Source organism: Primulina huaijiensis, chromosome 9 (genome assembly GCF_012295235.1).
Source record: "Primulina huaijiensis isolate GDHJ02 chromosome 9, ASM1229523v2, whole genome shotgun sequence".
Classification (NCBI taxonomy): Eukaryota; Viridiplantae; Streptophyta; class Magnoliopsida; order Lamiales; family Gesneriaceae; genus Primulina; species Primulina huaijiensis.
Genome location: NC_133314.1, coordinates 15,011,781 through 15,035,355, shown reverse-complemented (window position 1 = coordinate 15,035,355; position 23,575 = coordinate 15,011,781). Strand labels below are relative to the sequence as shown.

The window sequence follows — 23,575 nt, the reverse complement described above, 5'->3', positions numbered from 1 at the left end:
AGAAATTTTCCAAATCAAAATTTTAAACTAATTTTCTAGAAAATAATCGAGTTTAGGATTTTTTTTCCCCAGATTATATAAGCTAGGTTTTTTTTTAAAAAAAAATTGTATTATTTAAGCTGGATTTTAGCAGACAAGTATCGTAGCAGCCGTCAACCCATCATTGTGGTATAAACCTTTTTTTATACTTTAATTCTTGTTTGAACAAGAACAAATATTCTATTCAACCATAAATTATATCATAATCCAAGTACTAATTTTTTTTAAAAAAATATAGAGTATGTCTCTTGTGAGACGGTCTCACGAATTTTTATCTGTGAGACGAATCAATCCAACCGATATTCATAATAAAAAATAATATTCTTAGCATAACAAGTAATAATTTTTCATGGATGATCCAAATAAGAGATTCGTCTCACAAAATACGACCCGTGAAATCGTCTCACACAAATTTTTGCCAAAAATATAATATGGTACTTAAGGCTTTTTAAAATTTATTACACAGTGCCACAATACAACATAATAATAGCAATATTTTCGAGAATGGAAAATAACAATCGTGTCAAAAGATGTGAAATATGTTTTTAAAACATAAAATAACAATGATGTCTTTGGTTTTAAAATCATATATTATTTTTGAAAAGAAAACTCACACAAGTGTGTTTAATGACCTTTACAACAAAACAAACCAAATTTCACCCCTCCGAGACCAAAACCAGCCCTATAACAAACCAACTTCTTTACTATGGTATTCCGATACGATATTTGACGGATTGTGATTTGAGACGTGAACTAATACGCATCTCAACTGGTTGATCTCATGTCATATTGGGTATATTTGAAATCTATTCACTTAAATTAATCTGAACACCATTTCGCCAAGATCTGGGAACTACAGGGATTTTACAGTATATTCAAGAAAAGTAAAGCAAGATATTTCAAACACAAGATCAAACCAAAACCATTCCTTCTTACGCTTAGCACGACGATTATAAGATCGCAATTTCACCCCAAAAGGTCTCAGAACCTATGTATTATTGCAACGAGTTTAACAGATACAGATCAATGATTTAAAAAAAAAATTACGCAACGAAGAACCACACAAAATGATGACGATACAACCTGAAGATGGATAGCCCTTAAAAGCTTTCCCGTTGCTACTTCCACTAAATCTCATTAGCCCAGCTATGGCTAACAAGCTTCAGTGGAAGCAGCAAAAAGAAGCTTGGGCTATCCAAGTTACAAAGGATATAAATGTTTATATATTAAAAAAAGAGGCCAAGGGAAAAATAAGTTCAGTTACTAGTAATGTGGTTCAATGGGGCGCTTTTTGATCATGCCCTCTAGCAAAAACAATTGTTGCTTACGTTTTTCCATTTAGCCATTTCGAGCCATAGGCCTTGGCCTTCTGAGGAGCAATTAGTTTCAGAGCATGGTGCACGCATTTGTGATACGAGAAATCCTCCACCGTTCCATCTGTGCGGACCAATACAAAGCAGCGGGATTCTTCATGTTTTGGATGACGACCAACCTGGAATATGAAGAGAAGATGAACCAAGAATGGGTTATTTACGACAACCCCCACAAGGGTTGGTCAGATTACGCTTACCTACAGTGGAATAATTATAACCCCAAAGCCTCGTCATCGAACTATTCAAATCTTAGAACTTCAATTTAAATTACTAACAATCTCAAAAGACATTATCAGGTTTGCTCCTGAGCGAGAGCATTAGTTTCTAATTGCAGTCGAGGTACTGGAATTGTGAGTTTAATTAAAAAATAAAGAAAAGAATAGCATCAACGTCTAAATTTCTTTAAAAAGTACTGCCACTCTATAAATAAAAAAGCAACTAATAATATGCACTTTTGGTTCCTCCCATGTTTGATATCCAGCTAAAATAAAAAAATTAAATTAAATTGATGGAGTTAAGTTTAAATTTCTAAACAAAATAGCACAAGGCCTTCTGCAGATTCAATTCCCAAATATTCCAAAAGAAATATGTCAAGCTCTTGAACCCCTTTGCGCCAATTCTAGAAGGGTCAACAAGAATTGCTGTATAACCAAAATCCGAAGTCTTCAAAAGATTAAATTAATACATTTACTGTCAAGAGAATGTTCTATGAATAATTCTTTTAGCATACAGGAAATAACTACACATGTAATCTCTTTATACGATGATCACCACCAACCAAGCATTAACAAATAACTGGTCAATTCATCACAAGAAGCTTCAGAGTGTGTATTTGCTCTCCTAAGATAAGTATCCAAAGGACATACCTTTATCTCCATAGCACCCGCTCCAATCTTCTCTTTCCATCGTGGATGAAACTGTAGAGCCCTCAGAGCTGTAAACTTGTCCTCTCCACTCAACTGGCAGTCCATAGCATACCTGAAACACGGGAAAGCTTATATAAAACTTGGTGGGGAAATTTTACAAAACACAACACATTGAGATGATCTTAATATAATAGATTCGGGAATTTGAAATTTTGAAGCAGCCATAGTATTTGGATTTTTTTATAATTCATGAATAATCCTTGACAAATGCATATAATCTCTCTCGACTCTCATAGCATTATTTAAGCGCTTCTAGTCTTCTACATTTGGTACAAAAGTCGTGATGATGTACAATTTATTTTTAATTACCTCCTGCTGAGGATAAATTAGCCAGAGCCACCTAACTAGAAAGTTGAGATTCAGGGACATGTACTTAATCAAGATGTCATCATTTATTTCACATTATCAACAATTCCAGCTTGTTCCTTGGCTGGCTAATCATGAAATACTATGTAGCCGGGTTGAACATAAATTTTTTTATCTAAAAATATAGATGCTCGTTGTGTATCTATAGCAAACATCACCATTTACATTTTTATTTTTTGTACAACATACCGTACATCACAAATTAATTTCTTGAGTTACCTTTTCCAACTATGCTCATACGAATCTCAGTTTAAGTATTGAGCAGGTGAGAGTATTGGTGGGTAGACCATTAATGAACAATGTAGAACCGAAAATGGACGATATAGAAAGAGTAAAACGCATAAAAACTAAAGTTGTATTTGCAACCTCAGTACCATGGCATGAAAGGCAAAAAGAAGAGTCTCAATTGTAAGAAAAAGAAATGGCAAGTAAAAGCTTCACATACTCCTGCAGCATACGCTTCAATGATCGCGAAATTTTCTGTATTTCATGCACAGAGAAATGTGCTGATAACTTTCCATTCGGCAAACTCCTATGCAGTTTTGTGCTAAAATATTGGCGCTGAACATTAGATTCCTCAGTCACGTGCTTGACTGGCAGCTTGATTTTCTCATTTTTGTTGACACTTTCAAGATTGGCCCTCAATAGACCGTAGACATCAGCAGGTTCTGAAAGTTCGTGTCCCTGATGCATGAAAACGTAGAAACAATCAAATAAAGGGAGAGTATAACTTTCTACTACCATGAAAATGTCGTCTGATTTGCAATTAGAAAAATGAATATGCATTCAGACTGAGAAGCTTCCAGAACTCTCGAGTCTTTTTCAACGCATAGAAAAATGCAATGCAAGGACACTTGAACATTTTGTGTGATTTAAGATTTAAGTACGATAATCTTCTTCGATCCAAATTCCTAAATAAGATGTTCTTCACGTCCATTTTCGAACAATGTTATTACAAATAAGTGATGGCTTCCAAAAATACATCCAGTTCACTCATAGAATCAAAATGTATTATCTACCTTGCCATTATATACAACATCAAATTGACAACCAGTCCCAATCAATGGAGTTTGTCCCCATGACAATGCATCAATGCTTCCTTGTAGCCGATCCACTTGTCCCATCTTGGCTGCTTTAATAAAGCATTCACTAGGATTCTGTACTTGATTCGAACATGCAAAAACAACACCATGTTAATTTAGTTGAACAAGAGAAATGATGACGGCTAATCCAGGTGGGAAATTTCAATTTAACAACAAACCGAGAAGAAGGCTTGGGTTAATGGTGAATAAACATTAGCTTCCTTCCTTTGCTGGGCTAACCCTTTCGCGTTTATGGGCAAAAAATTTCCAGTCGATGACAGGCAATTGGCAGTGACAATCAGATGCTCAGGAAGGATGGACTTGTCGGTGTCACTGATGGCAGAATTCAAACTCTACATTTGATGAAGAGTTACTAGACACTGTGACATGAACTGCATGGTACGAAAGATAACTAAATACATACATTGACAAAATACTGCCATGCGATGTCTATGCCATAGGCGTCACTGTAATCAAGGAAGTCATCCGGATGACTCCGGTCCCAGTCAATTATATTTCTTATCCGAAGGGAATGGTTCGTTAGGACGCTCCAGAATTTAGTTTTGTCACACTTTTCAGACATGGAAACTCGCAAAAAAATTTCTCCTGAAGAGCCTTTGGGATGATTGGATTCATCTTTCCATAAAATATCAACCTTCTTGATGTCGAGAAAACCTGCCAAAATTTTCGATAATTAAGGTAAGCTAGAATAACCAAAGGGATGCATTGATTTATCTTGTTTGAAATGGGCTACACTGTTCTCCTTTTAGATATGAACTGATGGAATGGTTTATTGAAATTATAAAAACTTAAATTGCCCCAAAATTTCATAACCAGTTCTGTGTGTAACATGGGGCCTCAACATCGCATTATCAATTTCTTTCAGCTCCAATTTCTACCTGTCAATCAATTTCCAACCCTTACCAGTTAACAGGACTGAAAGGTCAGGAAATCCAAAGTACTCCAAGTATACCCAAATCAACAATCATCATCTAACTACAATGCCATAATTCTCAATGATATGGGCCTAATAACAGAGAAATATAAACTATATATATCAGATAAGGACAAACAAGCCATCGCATATCAACCTACCATACTATTTTGAAATAAAAAATAAAAAATCATGATAAGACAATGAATAATAATAATATCTAAATAAACGAGAATACCAAGTCTAGATTCCTAAAATGAAGCAATAATATTTGTCGAAACCTTTTACAACTGTTTGAAGAAGCATTGGGACCAACAATTCACGAAGAATTTCCAAGTCCGATTTTTTCTTGTTTTTTTCATCTATTGCATGCGACTTTTTTTTGTTTCTTTCACTCAATGAAACTGAGATGCAGATTCTGGAGTTACTTTTTGAGTGAGCAACAGCATCAGAACACTCCCTGACAATTAGAAAGTAAGATTAGAAGGATTGAAGACAGAAAGAAAATGGTGAGCAAATACAAAGTTGAGTCCTTTCAGTAAGCATAATTGTCAGCGTAAGAATAACCACTTCAAAAAATTAAACAGGTCATTTGGCTTGACATTTTAATCAGTGCTTCCCTACAAATTGTTTGTCATACTCCTTGTCATGTGGAATTCAATATGAGAGTTCAGCTACTTTTGGCACTGAGACTTCTACAGATACAACGGATTCAAGAATCTTATGTATTCCTTTCGTTATCATTTGCTAATTTAAAATTTATAAATTAGAAAAAAAGGATGCCGTCAAAGGAAGGACATCAGAACTGCAAGTACAGAGTAAATATAAATGAGTGGATATGTAAATAAAAGGACAAAAGAGTCATAGAAACCTCCCAATGGAGCATATGTTTGTTTCTTTTTTAAAAAGACAAGTGTTCTGCAGAGTTCGAGAAATGATTCATAGCAACTGCTGAAATCAGTATCATAATATACCAGAAGCTCCTACAGGTCATTTTCTATTTCAAAGTGTTGTATTTGGTGTTGAGCATTTCTAGTCTCTACTTTTCTGCGATTGTGAATTTTAATCTTGTCGCTGTATCAAAATAAAATTTATTTCTTAAAACGAAGTCCCAAGACGTAGGGATGCATGTGTTGTTGAACTTGAGTTGAAAAACGATTGTTTTTCTACTAATATCAAAGTTAACATCAAGTACAAATGGAAGTGAACGTTTTTGCAACCAAATATAACATCAGTTAAAAGGAGGTCAACTTTTTTTCAACCAAAAATTGAAGAAATCTGGATTTGTGAAATAATCTTCTCTTCCTGCAGCTTTTATTGAAAATGCTGCTTTTAACCTTAACTGTATAAACATGTTAGATGAAATATTGGGGAGGATTAAGCCGTTTCAAAATTGGAAGAAACACATTGTAAGAGCTACACATATGGTGTGGACATAGATTTTTTCTCCACTCCTTCACACAATTTCGTTATTCAGTAAGCAGGACACATGGACAGTCCTGGTACGAAGCGAAACTTACTTACAAACTATCCGCAAGTTGGGTAGATTTGCTTTTGGTTTTGCTTCAACAGCGTAACATTGCATATAAAGAGCATCCATAACAGAATGCAATCTTACCCGTCTCTTTTCGACAATTTCCTGGAAGAATAGCAAGAGTCATAAACTAGATTAACAGATGCCCGAGAAGAAATAATTAAGTTGATGTATTACCTTATTTATAAGAAAATGGCAAACCCATGGACTAGCATTAGTGCTGCAATTTGTCTGCAGGGAGAGACTGGTACAGATGGTGGCCGTAATGAGGCATTAAATATCCAATCCTTACAAAACAATATCACCAACAGGAAAAAAGAAAAGAGAGACATGGAAAAAGGATAGTAGAAAACTCACCATATTCTAACTTCTGAAACTATGTCCGAGAAATACAGTCTTTCCAAATGATTCTTGACTTCTAGAGCTCCATATTCAAAACCATTCACCCATCTTCCAAGTCTTCTCGACAAAAATAGTGATGCACTTTTATTGCCACGACTCTTCTTTACTCCACATTCAAAAACTTTCTGTGTTCAAATAATTGCAAGAAATTCTGTAAATTTTTTAAACAAAGTTTGCACAACCACTTTACATTCTATGAGTCCTGATGATTTATTTTATAAGAAACAATATTATATTAATTAATTAAACGCATTTAATTACAGCTGGCGGAAAAGTGATCCGCATCTTAACAAAAAAAAGAGACAAAAGCCTGCAGAAATTAACTACAAATATAACTCCTATTCTTCAACAAATCTGAGATTGAGAAGTTCTTATACTCTACGTGCTTCCCAATCCAGCTAGATGCACGAATTTTAATCTTGTCCTAACACTCTTCAATCGACTTTCTAAACTGTCAAAAATCCGTCTATTCCGCTTCAACGAAACTGAACAACGAATACAATGAACTATCATTGTCCAAAATATTTTACCCCTCCTGCCAAGGTTGTGTCAAAAATCTACGTACGGAGATCTTGGAACTACCCAAACCAAACCCATCTTCTCCAAATCTCTTAACCAAATGCAACTTGTGAAAAGACAATGAATAAGCAACTGATCTTGATTTTCCATCTCATTCCGACGCACACGAAGTTCCGACGCACACGAAGTCCATCTCTTTTATATCATCGCAAGTTGGCAGCTTACCCAACACCACTATCCATGAGAAGACTTGAACCTTTGGTGGGATCGGAGCTTTCCAAAAGACATGAAAAAGAGGGAATAAAGGAAAACCACATATTGGAAAGAAAGACTCATAAAGATTAGACTGAGAATAAACCTGAAAGATTCCCGCCCCAAACTCTGATATCATCTTCCCCCTCAACCAATCTGACCCTCTCTAAAGACACTAACAACGAGCTCAGCTGAAACACTTCCTCATTCCTCAGATCCCTCTGAAGATACAAAACCCAAGATATAGAAGAAGAGGAGCTCTCCCACTGAACAAAATGATAAATGTGTTTATTATGCATCGATGATAACTGAAATAAAATGGGATAGAGGTCCTAAAAAGAAGAATCATCCCATCACCTATCCTCCGAAAACATGATCTTATTGCCCACTCTCGCCACTTCCCTCACTAACTAGTGAAAAACCGGATAAATTCTTGAAATAAACTTCCAAGGGCTCCAAAAAGTACCATTTCTTACTAAACATGTGTCCCAACGATTATCATGTAACCCGTATTTGCTCACAATAACCTTCTTCCACAACGGTTCCTCTTCAATAGAACATTTCCACCACCATCTCCCCCAGAAAAAGCCCTATTCCTCATACAAATGTTTCCAATACCCAAACGCCCTCTTTATTTCGGTTTATAGACTTGTTCCCACACAACCATATGATCGTGTGAATCTCCATCAACTTCATCCCAAATAAAATCCCTCACAGTCCTCTCCATAATCTCCACTATACCTCTTGGGACTCTAAAAAGAGACATTAAGTACAATGACATCGCATTCAGCACTGCACAAATCAAAGTTAATCTTCCCCCTATAGACAAAAATGCTTTTTTCCAACTTGTTAGCTTCTTAGACATTTTCGACAAAACATGTTAACAGAACGACATTTTCATCGCGTTTTCGCCTAGTAGAACATCCAGATATGTAATACTGCAACTTTGCCTCCCACACCCAATCTTTCGAGCTAATCTTTCCTCTCTTCTCCTACACAATTAAGGCCTAACAAGCACTCATATTGATCTTTAAACCTTGACATATGAACAAATAAATTCAAGATCTCTATCAAAAACCACAGATGTCTCTCATTGTTGAGAAAAAACAGAGTATCATCGGCAAATTGAATTTGCAACACCTCAACTTTTACTCTACCAGCTTGGAGACCACGAATGAGGTTTCTTGCCTTGGCCTTATCAATCAATCTGCCCAGCACGTCTACTATTAGATTACTCACGAAAGATGAGAGCGGATCACCTTGCCTCAGGCCATTCTCACCCTTAAATTTACCCTTTGGTCTACCATTAATAAGAATTGAAAATGAAACAGTCGAAACACAGCCGAATCCATTTTCTCCATCTCTCTCCGAACCTTCTTTTCAGTAGAACATAATCCAAAAAGCCTTCATCCACATTATCGTAGGCCTTCTCAAAGTCAACTTTAAACACCTTTTTTTTTTTTACACCTAAACTCCTCCACCACCTCATTCACTATAAGACAATAGTCAAGAATTTTTCACCCTTCGATAAAAGCACTTTAAGTTTCTTCTATTGTGATCGGTAAAACTTTTTTCAATCTACTTGACAAAACCTTAGCAATATTATACAAGCTGATTGTCAAACTAATATGCGCCTAAAGTATATTACCTTGACTAAATCTTGTTTCTTCGGTATTAAACAGATATTTGTCTCATTGGAAAACTATATTACCATTTACAACACCCCCCTCAAAAAATTAATCAAACATCTTCATTAGATCTTCTTCTACAATATCCCAACGCTCCTGATAAAACGTCAATTTAAAACCATTTGGGCCCAGAGCCTTTTCTCCATCACTCTCAAACACTGCGCTTTTAATATCAACGTCTGAGAAAGGTTTCTCCAATTCTACTCCGGACTCACCATCGATAGTGCACCATTCCACTCCTTGTATGCCCCAACCCCATTCACTAGATATGTTGTATAATTTTATGAAAAAATGTACAATGGTCGATTCAATCTGCTCACTATATGACGTCATCAACCCATCTACCCGTTCCACTTGTCAATAGATGACATATTCCTACGATGGTTTAATAGGGAATGAAAAGTTTTTGTGTTATGATCCGCTTCTCTCAACTATTTCACTTTTGCCTTTTGATTATCTATCTGGTTCCTACGACACACTAACTCTTCTAATGCACATTTGGTTTATCTTCTTTCGATTGCTACCTCATCTGACCCTCATTTTCTTGATCATCCAACCGACGGATTTTATTTTCTAATTTCGCACATCTCATTCCCACGTTCCCGAAAACCTATGGATCACTTTTGATAGCTAACCCCGAAGATCAGAATTGTTCCACCAAGATGAGAGTACTTTTTAAAACTAGTATGTATCAGCCACACATTCTCGAATATAAATGGTGACAGACCCCCTTAGACTTAATAGTATCTAGGATCACTGGAAAGTGATCTGAAGTCAATATGGACAAGACTGTTCGTCTGTAGTAAGGAAAAGTATCCACTCACCCCTTAAAAACAAGAATTTGTCAAATCTACCACAAATAGGAGACACCCTTAAATTCAACAGAGTATACTTTGTATTTCATTCTCTTATCAACGAATCAAAATACTTCATGTTCGTAGTTGACGATCTACTATTCATTTTTTCACTTAATGATGTAACGACATTGAAATCCCCCCTAAACACCAATTATCACCAGAACTTACTCTCAATAGGCTTGCAAGGTCCATAGACTGCTAAAAACCGCCACCTGATACCAACATTCTTTTCAATTTGAATTGAAATTTAGAACTCTCCAATCAGATTATCACTAACCGAAACCAAACTAAGGTCCCATATTACCAAGATACCCACTGATCTACCTATAACATGTAGTAATATTCATTCAACAAACCTAGACTCTTCATTAAACCATTGCAGATCCCCTATGAGAAATAAGAAACTACACAAATGAATTATTAACTAGGTGTTCAAGGATGTGAACGACAATTAATAGCTAAAATTGTAAAATGCTGGTACTACATGCCATGATTACTTGAAGGATGATGGATTGAAAGACTAAATTTCAAGTAGGTGACAAAAGTTGGCAGAATTCAATTACATCATTTACAGTTTCATTAGCTACAAAAGAAAGACGTAGATTAGTCCATGAAGTTAAGATTAGTCCATGAAGTTAATTTGTCCTTGCTTCGTAGAAACTTCAAATTACCAATACATATTCAGCCTACAAACAATCAAGCAATACAAAGCAAAGCAATAATTTTTTAGGCCATACCACAAGAGACGAAGTTTACCTTTATTGCTAGCAATGGTGATGGCCCTAATGCACTGACAGGCTGATCTAAAGCACTGTATGCAGCCTCTGAAATGGCGCAAGCAGCCAATGAACCAACAGGATGTCCACCTACCCCAACATTTGAGGCACCAAGGACATCATTGGGGGCCATAGTAGCATCTTCTGTGCAATAAGAAAACTGAACAATTTGACTCCCATAACAATTTCTGACCGTTCCATCATATGCAGAGACTACATCGCGCATGAAAAACATAAGCTTTCTAGTTAAAGTCCCGGAAACATCAGCATGACCACTGAAAGAACTATCACGGGTTGTCAAAGAAAGTACAAAACATTCTAAGGGATTTAAGCCTGACAGAAAAGAATTAGCAACCACAGTAAACGGGAAGTACGAGTGCGACAATTCCTTGGCACCATGCAATTCAGTTACGTCAGCATGTCTCTTCTGGTCGTTCCATGCAGAACAAGACAGATGACAAGGTATTGGAAAAGACAATGGAACCAATGAATGTTGTAATCCCAGGCACATGCTATGCTGTACTAGTTTTTGCAGATTACCCTTGCTACCAGCCTTCAGCATACCGATGAATGAATTGTTATCATCTACATAGTGATAGACAAGATTCTGTATGTCTCTAAAGACTTTCTTCAAAGCAGAAATAGAAGCTTGGCTAAATGCTTCAGATTTCTGCTGTGCAACATGCATGCGTTCCTTCTGAAAATCCAAAATCTTCCCACTGTCCTCGGAGCTCTCGATGAGAAACTTTTGGTTGCAATCCACCATTAAAGAGCTGATGAATGACAGCTCTTCTGCTTCTTGCAGACCTGAAGAGATATCATCCATGATATTGTTCTGAGATTGTGGATCAGATGTAAGACAAAGGTCTAACAATGAAACACTGAGTCCCCTCATAAACAGCCACTCACAAAGAACTTCCTGAGCAGCACCCAGAAAGTCAAGAGTTTTTTCCCCAGAATGACGAAGAAGACGTTGGAAGAAGTTTTCCCTAGTATCTCGTAACCAAGATGATCCATGGGAGGATGTTACAAGCTCTCCTTGACTAACATGTACACCATCAGATGCAAAATCAAACTCAAAATCTGTTGGCAAAAGCAGGCTAAACAGCTGTTTTCCAGTCCAAAAACTAGTGTCTGATGAAGTCTTGACGATAGCTGGCAACTGTGGCAGACAAGAACAGGACATTTGTAGCTGCTGCATTTCATGCTTACTCAAGAGAACTCCATCTTCCAAGATCAAATAAGCAGCAGACAAACTATCATGACTTAGTGACAAGAGGTTCTGACCACTCTGTCCGTTCACCAGCTGTTTGTTCAAAGCCACAAGCTCGGTAAGCTCAACTCTAGACTCCACTGATTGCGGGGCATAACCATGAAGACAATCTCCATCAAAATCACCTCGAAGTGGAGAACATATAAGAGGGTTAATGGAGAGAACAGAGTTAATTGGAAGTACTTTGACAGATAATGCAATAAGAGAGTGCTGGTGGATTGATGGAGGCCTATTAATCAATATAATATCTCCATCCATTAAAGGCCTGCTAACAGTATCTCCGACCTGCAACAGTTCCTTAGATCTGATGCACTTTAGTGTATTGTTTCTGATTACAGACAATTCTCCTTTTAGAAAAAACCTCAAGTCACAGCCAGGTTCTAGCTTGTCCCAGTTCCGCAGATTTATATGGTCCTTGATCAGTACATTTTCTGCAATTTGAATTGGTACACCGATTTCATCCACTTTAATCCTAGGATCACCTACAACCACCAATCGGAAAGAATGATCTGTTCTTTTTCCAAGTAATAACTCTTTTACATGTTTTAACCCAGAAAAATCGGCTGCAGAATCATTTCTGGATGATAATTCAGCATATATTTGTTGTCTAGTTGACAATTTTTCAGAGCGTAACTGCAACAAGGGAGGTATTAACACAAGTATTTTCTCCCGGATAAGGTCTATGAAGAAAAAGAAGGCAGAGAAGAAGAAAACTTTATTTGTTTGCTTGCCTTGGAAATTTTATAACGGTCAAGAACACGAGCACTTAATTCATTGGGTGTGCCTCTAAAATCTATAAGCTTTCTGTACATAGCTGTAGTTTCATCCTGGAATCAGTCGAGTAAAAAAGTAATTAATTTGCGATCAGTTAGATATAGAAATATTAAAATCCCATGCAATCTATCTATTGTGACACAAAAGACAAGAATAACAACAGCCACGTCACTTACCTGAGTTATGTGCTGCCCAAATTCTCTCACGCGATGGCTATTTGGAGTGACAAGTAAGAAGTTGAGAAAGATTGAATTTTTCCTTTTGAGAAGTGCTTCAAGGATCCTTGGGCGAACATCTTTCAACATACTATAAATCTGAATGGTAAATAAACCAAAGCATCACTTGGCCATCACATAAAAAAAATGATACAAAAAAGAGGAAAAATCTCACAAATTTTGAAATTGAAGAACAGTGATAAAAAATCAGACTGGTTAGCAATTGATTGGTTGGAGTGTTTATCATCTGTTTGCTCAATTACTGAACAAGCTGTTAATCAATTTCTTGACTCAATTCCGTAAGTAATTGAGATGCAATCGACCAAATTCTAAAATGTTTAAACAGCTTACATGACATGGGGTTGCTATGCAAAACTTAAAATCATTGTCTACATAGATGGTGAGAAAGCTAGATCCTACTTGAAAATAAAGAGAACGTTCTGCATGCAGATCAGAGCCATAGGGACACTACATGGGAAAGTTGTTTTGTCTCAACTCATGAATTGTGAAGTCATTATGGGTCAGTAATCCACATCAGAAATTAATATCCACAAAAGCACAAATATTGAATAAGGCTAGGAGCAAACTACTTGCACATCAAATCTGAAATAAAGCAATTAACTTGATGATAGATTTATGAGGGGATTAAATGTGCATAAAATTTAATGTTCGTAAAAGCTAGTCGGAGGTGATACATATTCTCCAGCCTCTGGGAGTGTTCAGTTAAGTATATTTTAATAATTATTATGAGTGGATTGTATTTATAAATTATTTTATTTGAGTAATAAACACACATGGATTTTCTCTCATTTGCAACAGACTCCTGCCATTTTAGCATAAAAGGCACATTTGCAGAGGTATAAGTGAGTTCATCCTGCTAATTTTTAGACATAGCCACAAAAATTTTTGCCATCTATTTTCTCTTTACCACGTGTTTGGCTAAGATTGGTCAACGTGAGCAAGGGCCGAAAATCTGATGCCCATAATCAATCGTGATAAATGCCCAATGAAACTGAAAGGATGTCCAAGTTTTGGTCATCAAAATCTCACTACTTATTACTTCTATGTTTAGACGTCAATTCCAAAAGTTTTAGCATTCATACATTTTCAAGACAAAGTTCTGAATATCTTAGTTACTTAGAATTCGAGAAATGAAAAATACTACAACACTTCCAAGAAATTATATTATAGCCCAAGACATAATAAATGCATTGAGCCTCAAAAATTCCAAACATGATGTTCCTTGTTCAGTTGACATTCAAGAAAATGGATATAAGGGGGAAACTATTGCAGTTGAAAATGATGATAAATCTCCAAGGCAATAAATAGACATAAAACACTAGGAGCTGGAGGGCAAAAAGGAAAGATGAGTATCTATTACAGTAAAATTTCCTTTCAAACAATAAGGATGACAGGATATGTTACCTGGGCGGGTGATAGAACCCTTCTGTTCGGTTGCAAGACTTGTTCATGGGTTGAATCTTTAGGGATGATATCCCAGTAATCGAAAGGCAGACCCTCGAAACAGCTCGTATTCCCCAGTTTTTCATTCACTTCGGCGATAATTGCAGTTTTTGCAAACACATCCTTGGAGGATACTTTAAATACCATTTTTGGATAAATTCCTTTTGAGCTTTTCTGTTATTAGACGGTAATAAGTTGGTAATGATCATGCGGGTGGGTAATAAAAACAGCCAAATGCACTTACAGCACAATATTTGCATTTGTCTGGTTGTTGATGACTCGTTGCAAAATCATTTTTCTATTGCATGCAAAGACAAGAATGAAAAAAACTCAGTATCATAAAAAGAATAAGGAAAAGAGCATTCACCAGATAGTACAACAAACAACAATTGCTGATGGAGGACTGATGTACAGGAGTTTGGAGATCTCCGAAAACACAACAGAATGAATATCCAGATTGTTAAATGGTGCTAACAAACCAACGTACATCAAACATATAGATAACTCTCGAATTATTTACCACCAAAAGCATATCAATAGTCGACTTTTTTCCCTCCATTCCTCAGAACATATCAGAGATGCACGGTTTGTCTTATACTGCACCATAATGATTGTTTTTTAATCTCAAAAAGGTTTCAATGAGTTGAACAAGAATGGATATCAGAGAACAAAACCGAAATAGTATACCAGAAAATAGATTTAAAACATACCAAAAGAATGACTGAAGAAATCTCCAGTCAAGAACAATTAATATTAATCATGCAAATACCAAGATGCGGATTTTATTTTTTTCCAAGTAGATTATCCTGAGCCCGCAGAAGTTAAACAAAAACGACAGATGTCACAGGTACCAAATTTTCGTTGTTATTATAACAAAAATAATGTCCCATCAATACAAAGTAAAACATTGGGCAGTCCTTAGGATAACGAGCATTCTTCATGAATGTAAAATTAGCACCAATGATTTCACATGCTAGAGGCTGCAAGAAATGCAATCAAATGACTAATAAACCACAAGCAATATAAATATATACATGCAAATCTAATTTCAATGTATGCTGGCAGCAAATAAAAGTATCAACACATGAGAATCAATACCTGACCTTGACCTTATCATGCCGAAAAAATTTACATCCTGGGCAAATTTTATTTAGAATTTGTGCAATTTCAGACATGAAATATGGATTCAGGATCGTAAAAGGAAAGTTGATCAGACCAAAATGACCTGCAAAAGTATGTTAAGTCGCCATGAAGATAAGACACGACAACCTTCAAATCAAGGTGTTTAGGATAAGAGAAAGAAAGATAAAAAGGTATTATTTTATATTCTAATTCTCCAATCTACCTTCACATTCCTTGGCTAATTTCGAGCCACATGTAAGGCATTCACTATTGTGCCGATTGGGAACTCCCAATGCAGGATCCGACACTTCATGAACAGTTCCAACAACCATGGTCGAAATTTTTCCCTAGAAATGCAAACAGCTATAAAGATGAAGTACTTCAAGGAAAATTACTTCAACCAAAATTACTGACACATTTGTGTTTTGTATTAATAAACAAATACACTAAGTTTTTGTATTAATAAACAAATTACTTCAACTTATCAGAGCTTATCATGATTCAGGATACACTAGAATTCCAAAAAACACAGTGTTATACACAAACGAGGATGAATCAATAGAAAGCCTACTAAGAATGGGAATATAAACAGGAAAGTTCAAGTGTGTGAAGTAAAAGTTTGTTTTAATCAAGTGAAAATGAAGTAACATGATAACAAAACTAAAGACAACAGAGCAATCCTCGTCTGCAAACAAGTACAAGCAATAATATACTAGCTCCTAGATTGTTACGTGTCAGTCACAAGATCAGCATAGAGCTTCAAGAAAGAGAATATTAACACTTACGGCATCTTCCTCAGATAAAATATTGAAAATTATTCCTCTCAGGCAACCTGATGTAACTTGCGGATCCATATACGAGTCGCTATCCATTGAAGCTCCAACTAATACTTCTGGAATGGGAAAAAATGTTTGTTAGTCAAGCAAATTAAATTGAATATAACTAGTGAGAAAGAACCATAGTAACAGACAAGTTGCTTTGCAATGCCACATCTATTCAAACTTGGCGTCATTTCAAAGCTGAATCAAGAAAAAGCATGCATGAAGGCTTAAATATCTCACGAGACAGTGTCTTAAGACAAGCAGTTCAGTGATAGTTTCTGACATGTAAAAGAAAAATCAGAAGATCTTAAAGCATAATACCCTAAACTAATAGCAAAGAAAATTAAAGTTGGCACTAAACTTAATAAAAAACAAAACAATCAGTAAAAAAAATTCCTTCCAAGAAAACCACTGATATTTCTATTAAATGCACAACTAGTCATAGTATAAGAATGAGACAGAAATGCTAAAACATCATCTTCTATTAATTAATTCTTCTAAATAGAAGAGTTTAAGAGAAAAAAAGATTCCAACAATTATATAACTTCACCATAATGAAATTCAGATGTCCTATCAGAGATGAACAAAACTTATCCGAATAACAGTACTGACACGCATATAAATTTCTACAATTCTAGAAGACCAAGGATCTCAATTTTGATGAAATCACTTCACAAGAAAAACTGGAGAATTTTATTGGCATTCTAGTCACAACAGAGATTTCAAGAGATAAGAATGCAAGTCTTATAACCAAATATATATTGTCCAGAGTCACAAAACATTCAAGCACCGTTTGATGGCCTTGATAAGTGAAGAATTGTCAATTTCTCCTCCCTCTTCCTTCGTTCGGCACATTAGCTTTATCAACTAGGTAAAGCATGAGCAAACTCAGTCAATACCTAGTTCATGGCAGAAAACTCATTCCTCGTCAGATCAATGAGATGCTTTAGCGGGGGCATTAACCCCCACTGTAGATCCAATGGTCATCATTGGTCCAAACACGCGAATCACATAAAAAAAATTGGGCAATGTTGGTAATTGGATATACCCTAATGATAATGCACTCACGATAGCAAGAACTCAACCCCTTGTAATCGCTATAATAATTAACGTAATGATGTACAGGGTATAGGACTAATGTACCTTCAGAAGCCTTATAAGTTGTAACCATAAAACAATTATTGTTCCATGAGACTTCTTCCGCCCAAAATTACTTTTGAATTGACGGCAAACGTAAAGGTGAGGAACTTCACTGACATGGCCGAGGTAATTTAACAAGATTTTTTGTCCTGCAATTCTAGGCCAAAAATTTATTTTGTTATATTTTATGTTTGACGCTTCGATTGGATTTGTTTCACCGGAAAAAAAATTGAGAAAATATTACTACCAGATGTCAGTGGATTGTTCATTCACTCAACGTGTTTCAGGCAGCATAGTAGGAATGCTTAGCCTTGGTAACCACCATGTATGCAGCAGCGACCACATTGTGTAAAACTTTCCTTGCGTGCAAATAAAATTTCCTTACACATAGTGATCGGATGGGAAAGAGTGCTCGGCTTTAATTATGTGGTGCATAAAGAGGAAAGAACAAATTTGCAATGGGACATCTGAAAGGGTATTTTGGACGATACATATATAGCAGCCAATTTTTAAAGCTGTCAAAACGGGCTAGGCCCACCGGATAGGCCACCCCGTCTAATCTAACCGTTAGAGCTGTCAAAACCGGCTAGGGCTGCCGGGTCATCCCACTTTGCCACATAAAATCGGTGGTGAGTTGGGTTGGCAATTTCCCGACCAGCCAAAATGGCGGGCAGGCTAGCCCCACTAACCTATTTTGACAATTCTACCAATTTTATCCTTAAACTTAAAATCATATCGAACTATATATATTTTATCACCCTCATTTATATCTACATATTCCATTTCATTTTATCCTCAAACTTAAAATCATATCGAACAATCTATATTTTATCACCCCCATTTATATCCACATCTTCTATTTCATCGTCACTTTAATTAAATATCTATAAGTTATTATATCTCATTAACCACTCGGTACCTTAGAGGCTAGTTGCATACAATATTTCCAAGAAGTTATGCTAAGCTGAAGCAGACCCAATGGCTTGTGTGTCCATGTTCTCACACAAGGCACAATATGCCTAATGGCCTGTGAGTTGTGGTTCCAGCACACATTTATGAAATTGAGATGGACGATGACAACATGATAGCACTTGGACCCCGTCCAACATAGCAACACCTATGTAAAATTTGGTGATCTAAAATCAAGGTTGACAATTTTGATGGTTGGCGGATCGCTATGCATGAATCATATTAAGAAAATTTAGATTTTGTTAGATGAAATGATGATTGTGCCATTTACAAAAATAACAATGATATATTATGTTTAAGTGCACAATTTATCTTTGAATTTTTTTAGAGTGCAATATCTTATTTAATCAGGAAATTATGCTTAGGCTATAACTAAAAAATTCTCAGAGTTGGTGATTATGAAATTTTGTTGGCGAAGATGAATACAACTGCGGCAACAATGACTCGAAGAATATGTACGATTTCTAGCCCCCAGCGATGGGATGGTTGATGAGCTGCACACGCACAAGCATGATAAAATTTAATCATGTACCAGTTGAGGAGTTCTGCATAGGTTTATGAGACTCCTTATTCTACTGTTTTCCAGCAAGGAAACAAAGAATTTGTCTGTTTTATGTGTTAGTGTTTGCTGTCGCTGAAGAAACAAAGAGTTTCAGCGCCCTAACCATTAAAATTTTGGGCTAATGAAGCAATAGATAACAAAATGGGGATGAATTTGGATTGATGGTGGGAAAGTTCAAAATGATAGCCAGCACTTCGATAACAATGAGCAAAAGGATTGATGGAATAGAATTTATAATCAAGATGACAGTAAATTTGTAAAGATAAATATGGAGAGGCAGAAAAGGAATGAAAACATTCTTAAAATGAAGAATACCATGGTGAAAGAGATAGTGGGTGTGGAAATCACAAATCAACGGCTACAGGAGTAGACAAAAGGTTAGGGATACATGTAAGTGTCTCATATTTTCCTCATATAGAAGGAAATCTTTTGAGCGCATGAAAAAGAATTATCAATTTCAATTTCGGTGGACATGCTTGCAAAATCTATGATTAACTATTGAATTGCTCAAGTTAAACGCATAACATGGTAATTTCCATTGTGAAAGTCTGCCGGTTTTACATGCTTCATGGTTGTGGCATCAATGTTATAGACCTTCAAAGTTGATAGTATAAAGCTTCTCTAGAATACAAACATGGCCCCATTTAGGTCAAGGACATCACACATGAAGGGTCGATAATGGAAGAACAAGCGAGATGCCAGTTCTGAAAGCATGATTATAAGAGCGAACAACAAAACATTGTAATATCCATAGGTCAATTCGGAAATCTTCATGTATATACTGTCATTGGATGACAAATATGAAAACAAAAGGTACATTGGTCGTGCTCTCTGCTCTACAGAATTGGCAAGATATCACCTTTGCAAGCATCTCTTCAGAGTCAAAAGAAAAGTTGGAGGAAGAAATTAATGTTCCGCAGTCACAAAGAATCAGGGAAGGGAACGGGAGAAAATAATAACACTGACATGATTCTATGTATGGACACGAGCTCTTAGAGCTTTACTATGGCATTTAATATCAACAAAGGTTTTCAAAGGGGTAAAAGTGAGGCTAGCAGCCAAGCATGCAGAAGACTTGCTTTTACAGCGAATAACTTGAAAAATTATGCAATGGTTCAAGCAATACAACATTCAATCAGCTATTTGATTGAAGTGATAACAATCCTTTCTTAATTTGGGAGAGGTCATGGGTTTACTTGAGCTTGTTGCACGAACTTCTGCAAAATGCTAATCAAATTCTCACGCCTCAGCAGAGATAGCCATCAAACAAAGACATGAAACACCATCAAACAAACAGGCCAATAAAGATATGAGAAAAAGAGCAACCCATGAGGAGTAAGAAAAAATGAAGAAATTTCACCAGTTTTCTCCCCTCACAAAGTTTGGTCATTACTCATACTAAGATAGTATTTGCAAAATGCTTAAAAAAAGTGATTATGGACTTTTCTTCTACTTTTGCAAATTTATAAAGGAAGAGTTCATAATCATTTTTTTAAGCATTTGCAAATACTACCTAAGTATATAAACAAACTGAATTAATCAAACTATTATTAATTCGTTTAAATTTGAGCTTGAGGATAAATTTTTTAATAATGATAAAAACTCGAAAAACAAGATATTTTGGTTTCTAGTTTTGCTCGAATTATTATTCAAATTCAAGCTCAAATTTTAATTTGAATTTAAAGGTCAAACTGCATTAATCTATCACTCATTTAATTGAATAAAGTAAAAACTGGTCAAATTTTTATTTGAATTTAATGGTCAAGCTACATTAATCTTTCACTCATTTAATTGAATAAAGTAAAAACTCTTTCACAACTATGAACAAGTGACGGAAATCGAAACTGGTTGTGCCACAAACAAATGGCAACGTCAATCTTGATCAAGAATTCAAAATCCATATTTTAACTAGATAACACATAATTGCTTGAAATTTCAAAGAAAAGCTAGCGTACCATTCCACTTCACAAAATAAATCAATGGCATGCGAGGTACAGCCATCAACTCTGCTCCTTTGTCACAGAAAAAGAAAAAAAGACTGCTTCTTTTTCTATTGAATGTCAAGAAGTATGTACATTAACCCAAAAACTGCAGATGGTCAGGCGAACCAAGGAAAGCAAATGCAGATAGAAGGGAAAATTATCAATCCTCATAACATAACATCCATAAACCGTAAACCCATCTTCAATAAAGCACAATCAATCTATAAAAGAGGAAGCAAACAACAAAAATCACAGAAAAGAAACAACCCATCTTACCAATCCGCAAGAAAAAACTTCAAAAGATGACAGAGAACCGATTTTTCCCCTCGCCTCCTTCAATTCACCAAAAGAAAAAACTTCCTTTTACCCTCCCCAACACTCACGGATTCCCCGATCACACCCTGTATGAAACAGAGATGGAGATAAGCCCGTGGGAGTTCTTGGCGTCAATGGAAAGCTCTTGCATTAATGGCGTACTGCTGGGCAGAGATTGCAGGGTATTGTGCTGTGGGGAGGGAATCTACATGGGTTTAAGGGGGGAGGGTTATAAAATAAACACGTGAAGACAAAAGTGTAAATATTGGTGAAAATCGAGGGCAAGAATTGGTCCTCGTTTCCCGAGGAAGAGAGAAGCGCAGGAGTCGTGTGCGAGCAATCAAGGAGAATTCATACCTAGTCGTACCAAACATGCATTATTTGTTGTTTTTTCAGGAGACTTGTTATTAAATCGCCTCAATATATATANATGTTCAAATATCATATTTTAGTATCTGATTTGAAAGAGTATATACTGAACAATCATATATTAGTACCACATTTTTAATATTCTGTATCAATTTTCATCGGAAAAAACATGTTTCATTAATACTAAAAATTTTTATGCATGTTTGGGTAGTAAAAAATCATATATTATTGTCAATTTCGAAATATTTAATATTAAAATATCATATATCAGTACAGATTTTCAATGTTTTGTACTGAATTTTCATCCGAAAAAAGACATGCCATGATTAATACCAAAATTTATTATATATGTTTGGGTAATCATAAATCATATATACAGGTCAGATATGAAATATTTAATACTCAAATATAATATATTAATAGTAGTTTTTCAAGATTTTTATCGAATTTTCATCTGAAAAAGACGTGTCATTAATATCAAATTTTATTATATATGTTTGGGTATTAAAAAATCATATATTTGTATCGTATATAAAATATTTAGTTCTGAAATATCATATATTTATTCTAGATTTTTTTAATATTTTGTATCAAATTTCATTCGAAAACACATATGGGCCCAGGGAGTACAGAAATTATTTTTTTTAGTCAGATACTGCAGATAAAAAATCGGTCTAACAGAGATTGACCACACATTTAACTATTGAGATGAGATAGGTATTTATTGATCATTTGCTCTTTTTTTATGTAAAATATGAGGTTATAATTAAACCAAATATTTGTACGTCCATTATTTAGATGACCAAATTATCATGTAAAAAAAAAAATTACAACTAATTTTTCTAAGATAATTGTCTAGCAAAAAACACATTTTTCAAGTGATGTATATATATATACATATATATAGTACTGTTATAGGTGACTTTCTGAGAAATTATCGTATGTCAAGCTGCTGACATTCCACCGCTTGATCTGATTGGCTAGGCGGATCGTAAAAGAGTTGTGTCACATCTTCACGAGTAATATTGTCTCTGTTGGGGACAGAGTTGGAGGTAGGGAACAGTAATACGGATCTCTAAGGTATATGATACAACACCAGATAGACACGCTTCTCTCTAGACTCATTGACCTAACATCCCAACCCATTAGCACACAAGTAAATGAATTATGCACTCTCAAGAGTATAAGAAAAATAGAGTTGTTCATTTGCTAACAAGCTATAGATTTTGGCCTAATGGTGAATGCTTGATTTAACAATTGGTATCAGAGCGAGATCATGAGTTCAAGTTTCCTATGAAGCATATAACTATATTTCTTGGGAGTGAATATTTTGATAAGTGTACATGAATGAGAATAGTAATGAGATGAGTGACATCTTAGGAAGTTCTTGTGTGTCAAGCTGTTGATGTTGCGCCGTTTGATCTGGTTCACCAGGTGGGCCATAAAATAGTGATGTCAGATCATAATGGGTAATATTGTCTCTGCTGGAGACAAGGAAGACGGTTGAAAAATGATAAAACTGATCTTTAAAGGATTTGAAACAACATCAGCAGCATCTTCCCGAGGTCATGAGTCTAACAGAGCAACCCATTAGAATCAAAGTAGATGCACTATATGCTACAACGAGTACAAGAAAATAGAGTTGTGCATTGACTAACAACTATAACTTTTGACCTAGTAGTAAACACTTAATCCTAACAAAATTTTTTTACTACACTGTTATATTTGTATTTTCAACTTCAACAAACAAAAACAAAATTCGAACATTTTATAGAATTCTTCCAATTCTCATTATTCATTCATATATTTTTTTTACATCAT

At 35.5% G+C, this 23,575-nt stretch overlaps 1 protein-coding gene across 2 annotated transcripts; it reads right to left on the bottom strand.

Annotated features, from left to right (window-relative positions):
* Positions 1-963: 963 nt before the first annotated feature.
* LOC140984530 (DNA-directed RNA polymerase IV subunit 1-like) lies at positions 964-21,724 on the bottom strand. 2 transcript variants are annotated; one of them, XM_073452019.1, is made up of 19 exons: positions 21,347-21,724; positions 16,382-16,488; positions 15,820-15,943; positions 15,578-15,699; positions 14,719-14,772; positions 14,436-14,648; positions 12,972-13,109; positions 12,753-12,848; positions 10,729-12,654; positions 6,612-6,781; positions 6,432-6,498; positions 6,241-6,359; positions 5,002-5,180; positions 4,211-4,461; positions 3,966-4,139; positions 3,724-3,861; positions 3,150-3,388; positions 2,279-2,390; positions 964-1,531 (listed from the first exon to the last, which is right to left on the bottom strand). In XM_073452019.1, exons 2-19 carry the CDS (start codon positions 16,466-16,468, stop codon positions 1,364-1,366), a joined length of 4,377 nt encoding a protein of 1,458 aa, XP_073308120.1. In that variant the 5' UTR covers positions 16,469-16,488; positions 21,347-21,724; the 3' UTR covers positions 964-1,363. The 2 variants fall into 2 exon arrangements, with proteins under 2 accessions (XP_073308120.1, XP_073308121.1); XM_073452020.1 differs by lacking the exons at positions 15,820-15,943; positions 16,382-16,488; positions 21,347-21,724 and having other exon boundaries at positions 965-1,531; positions 15,573-15,651.
* Positions 21,725-23,575: the final 1,851 nt, after the last annotated feature.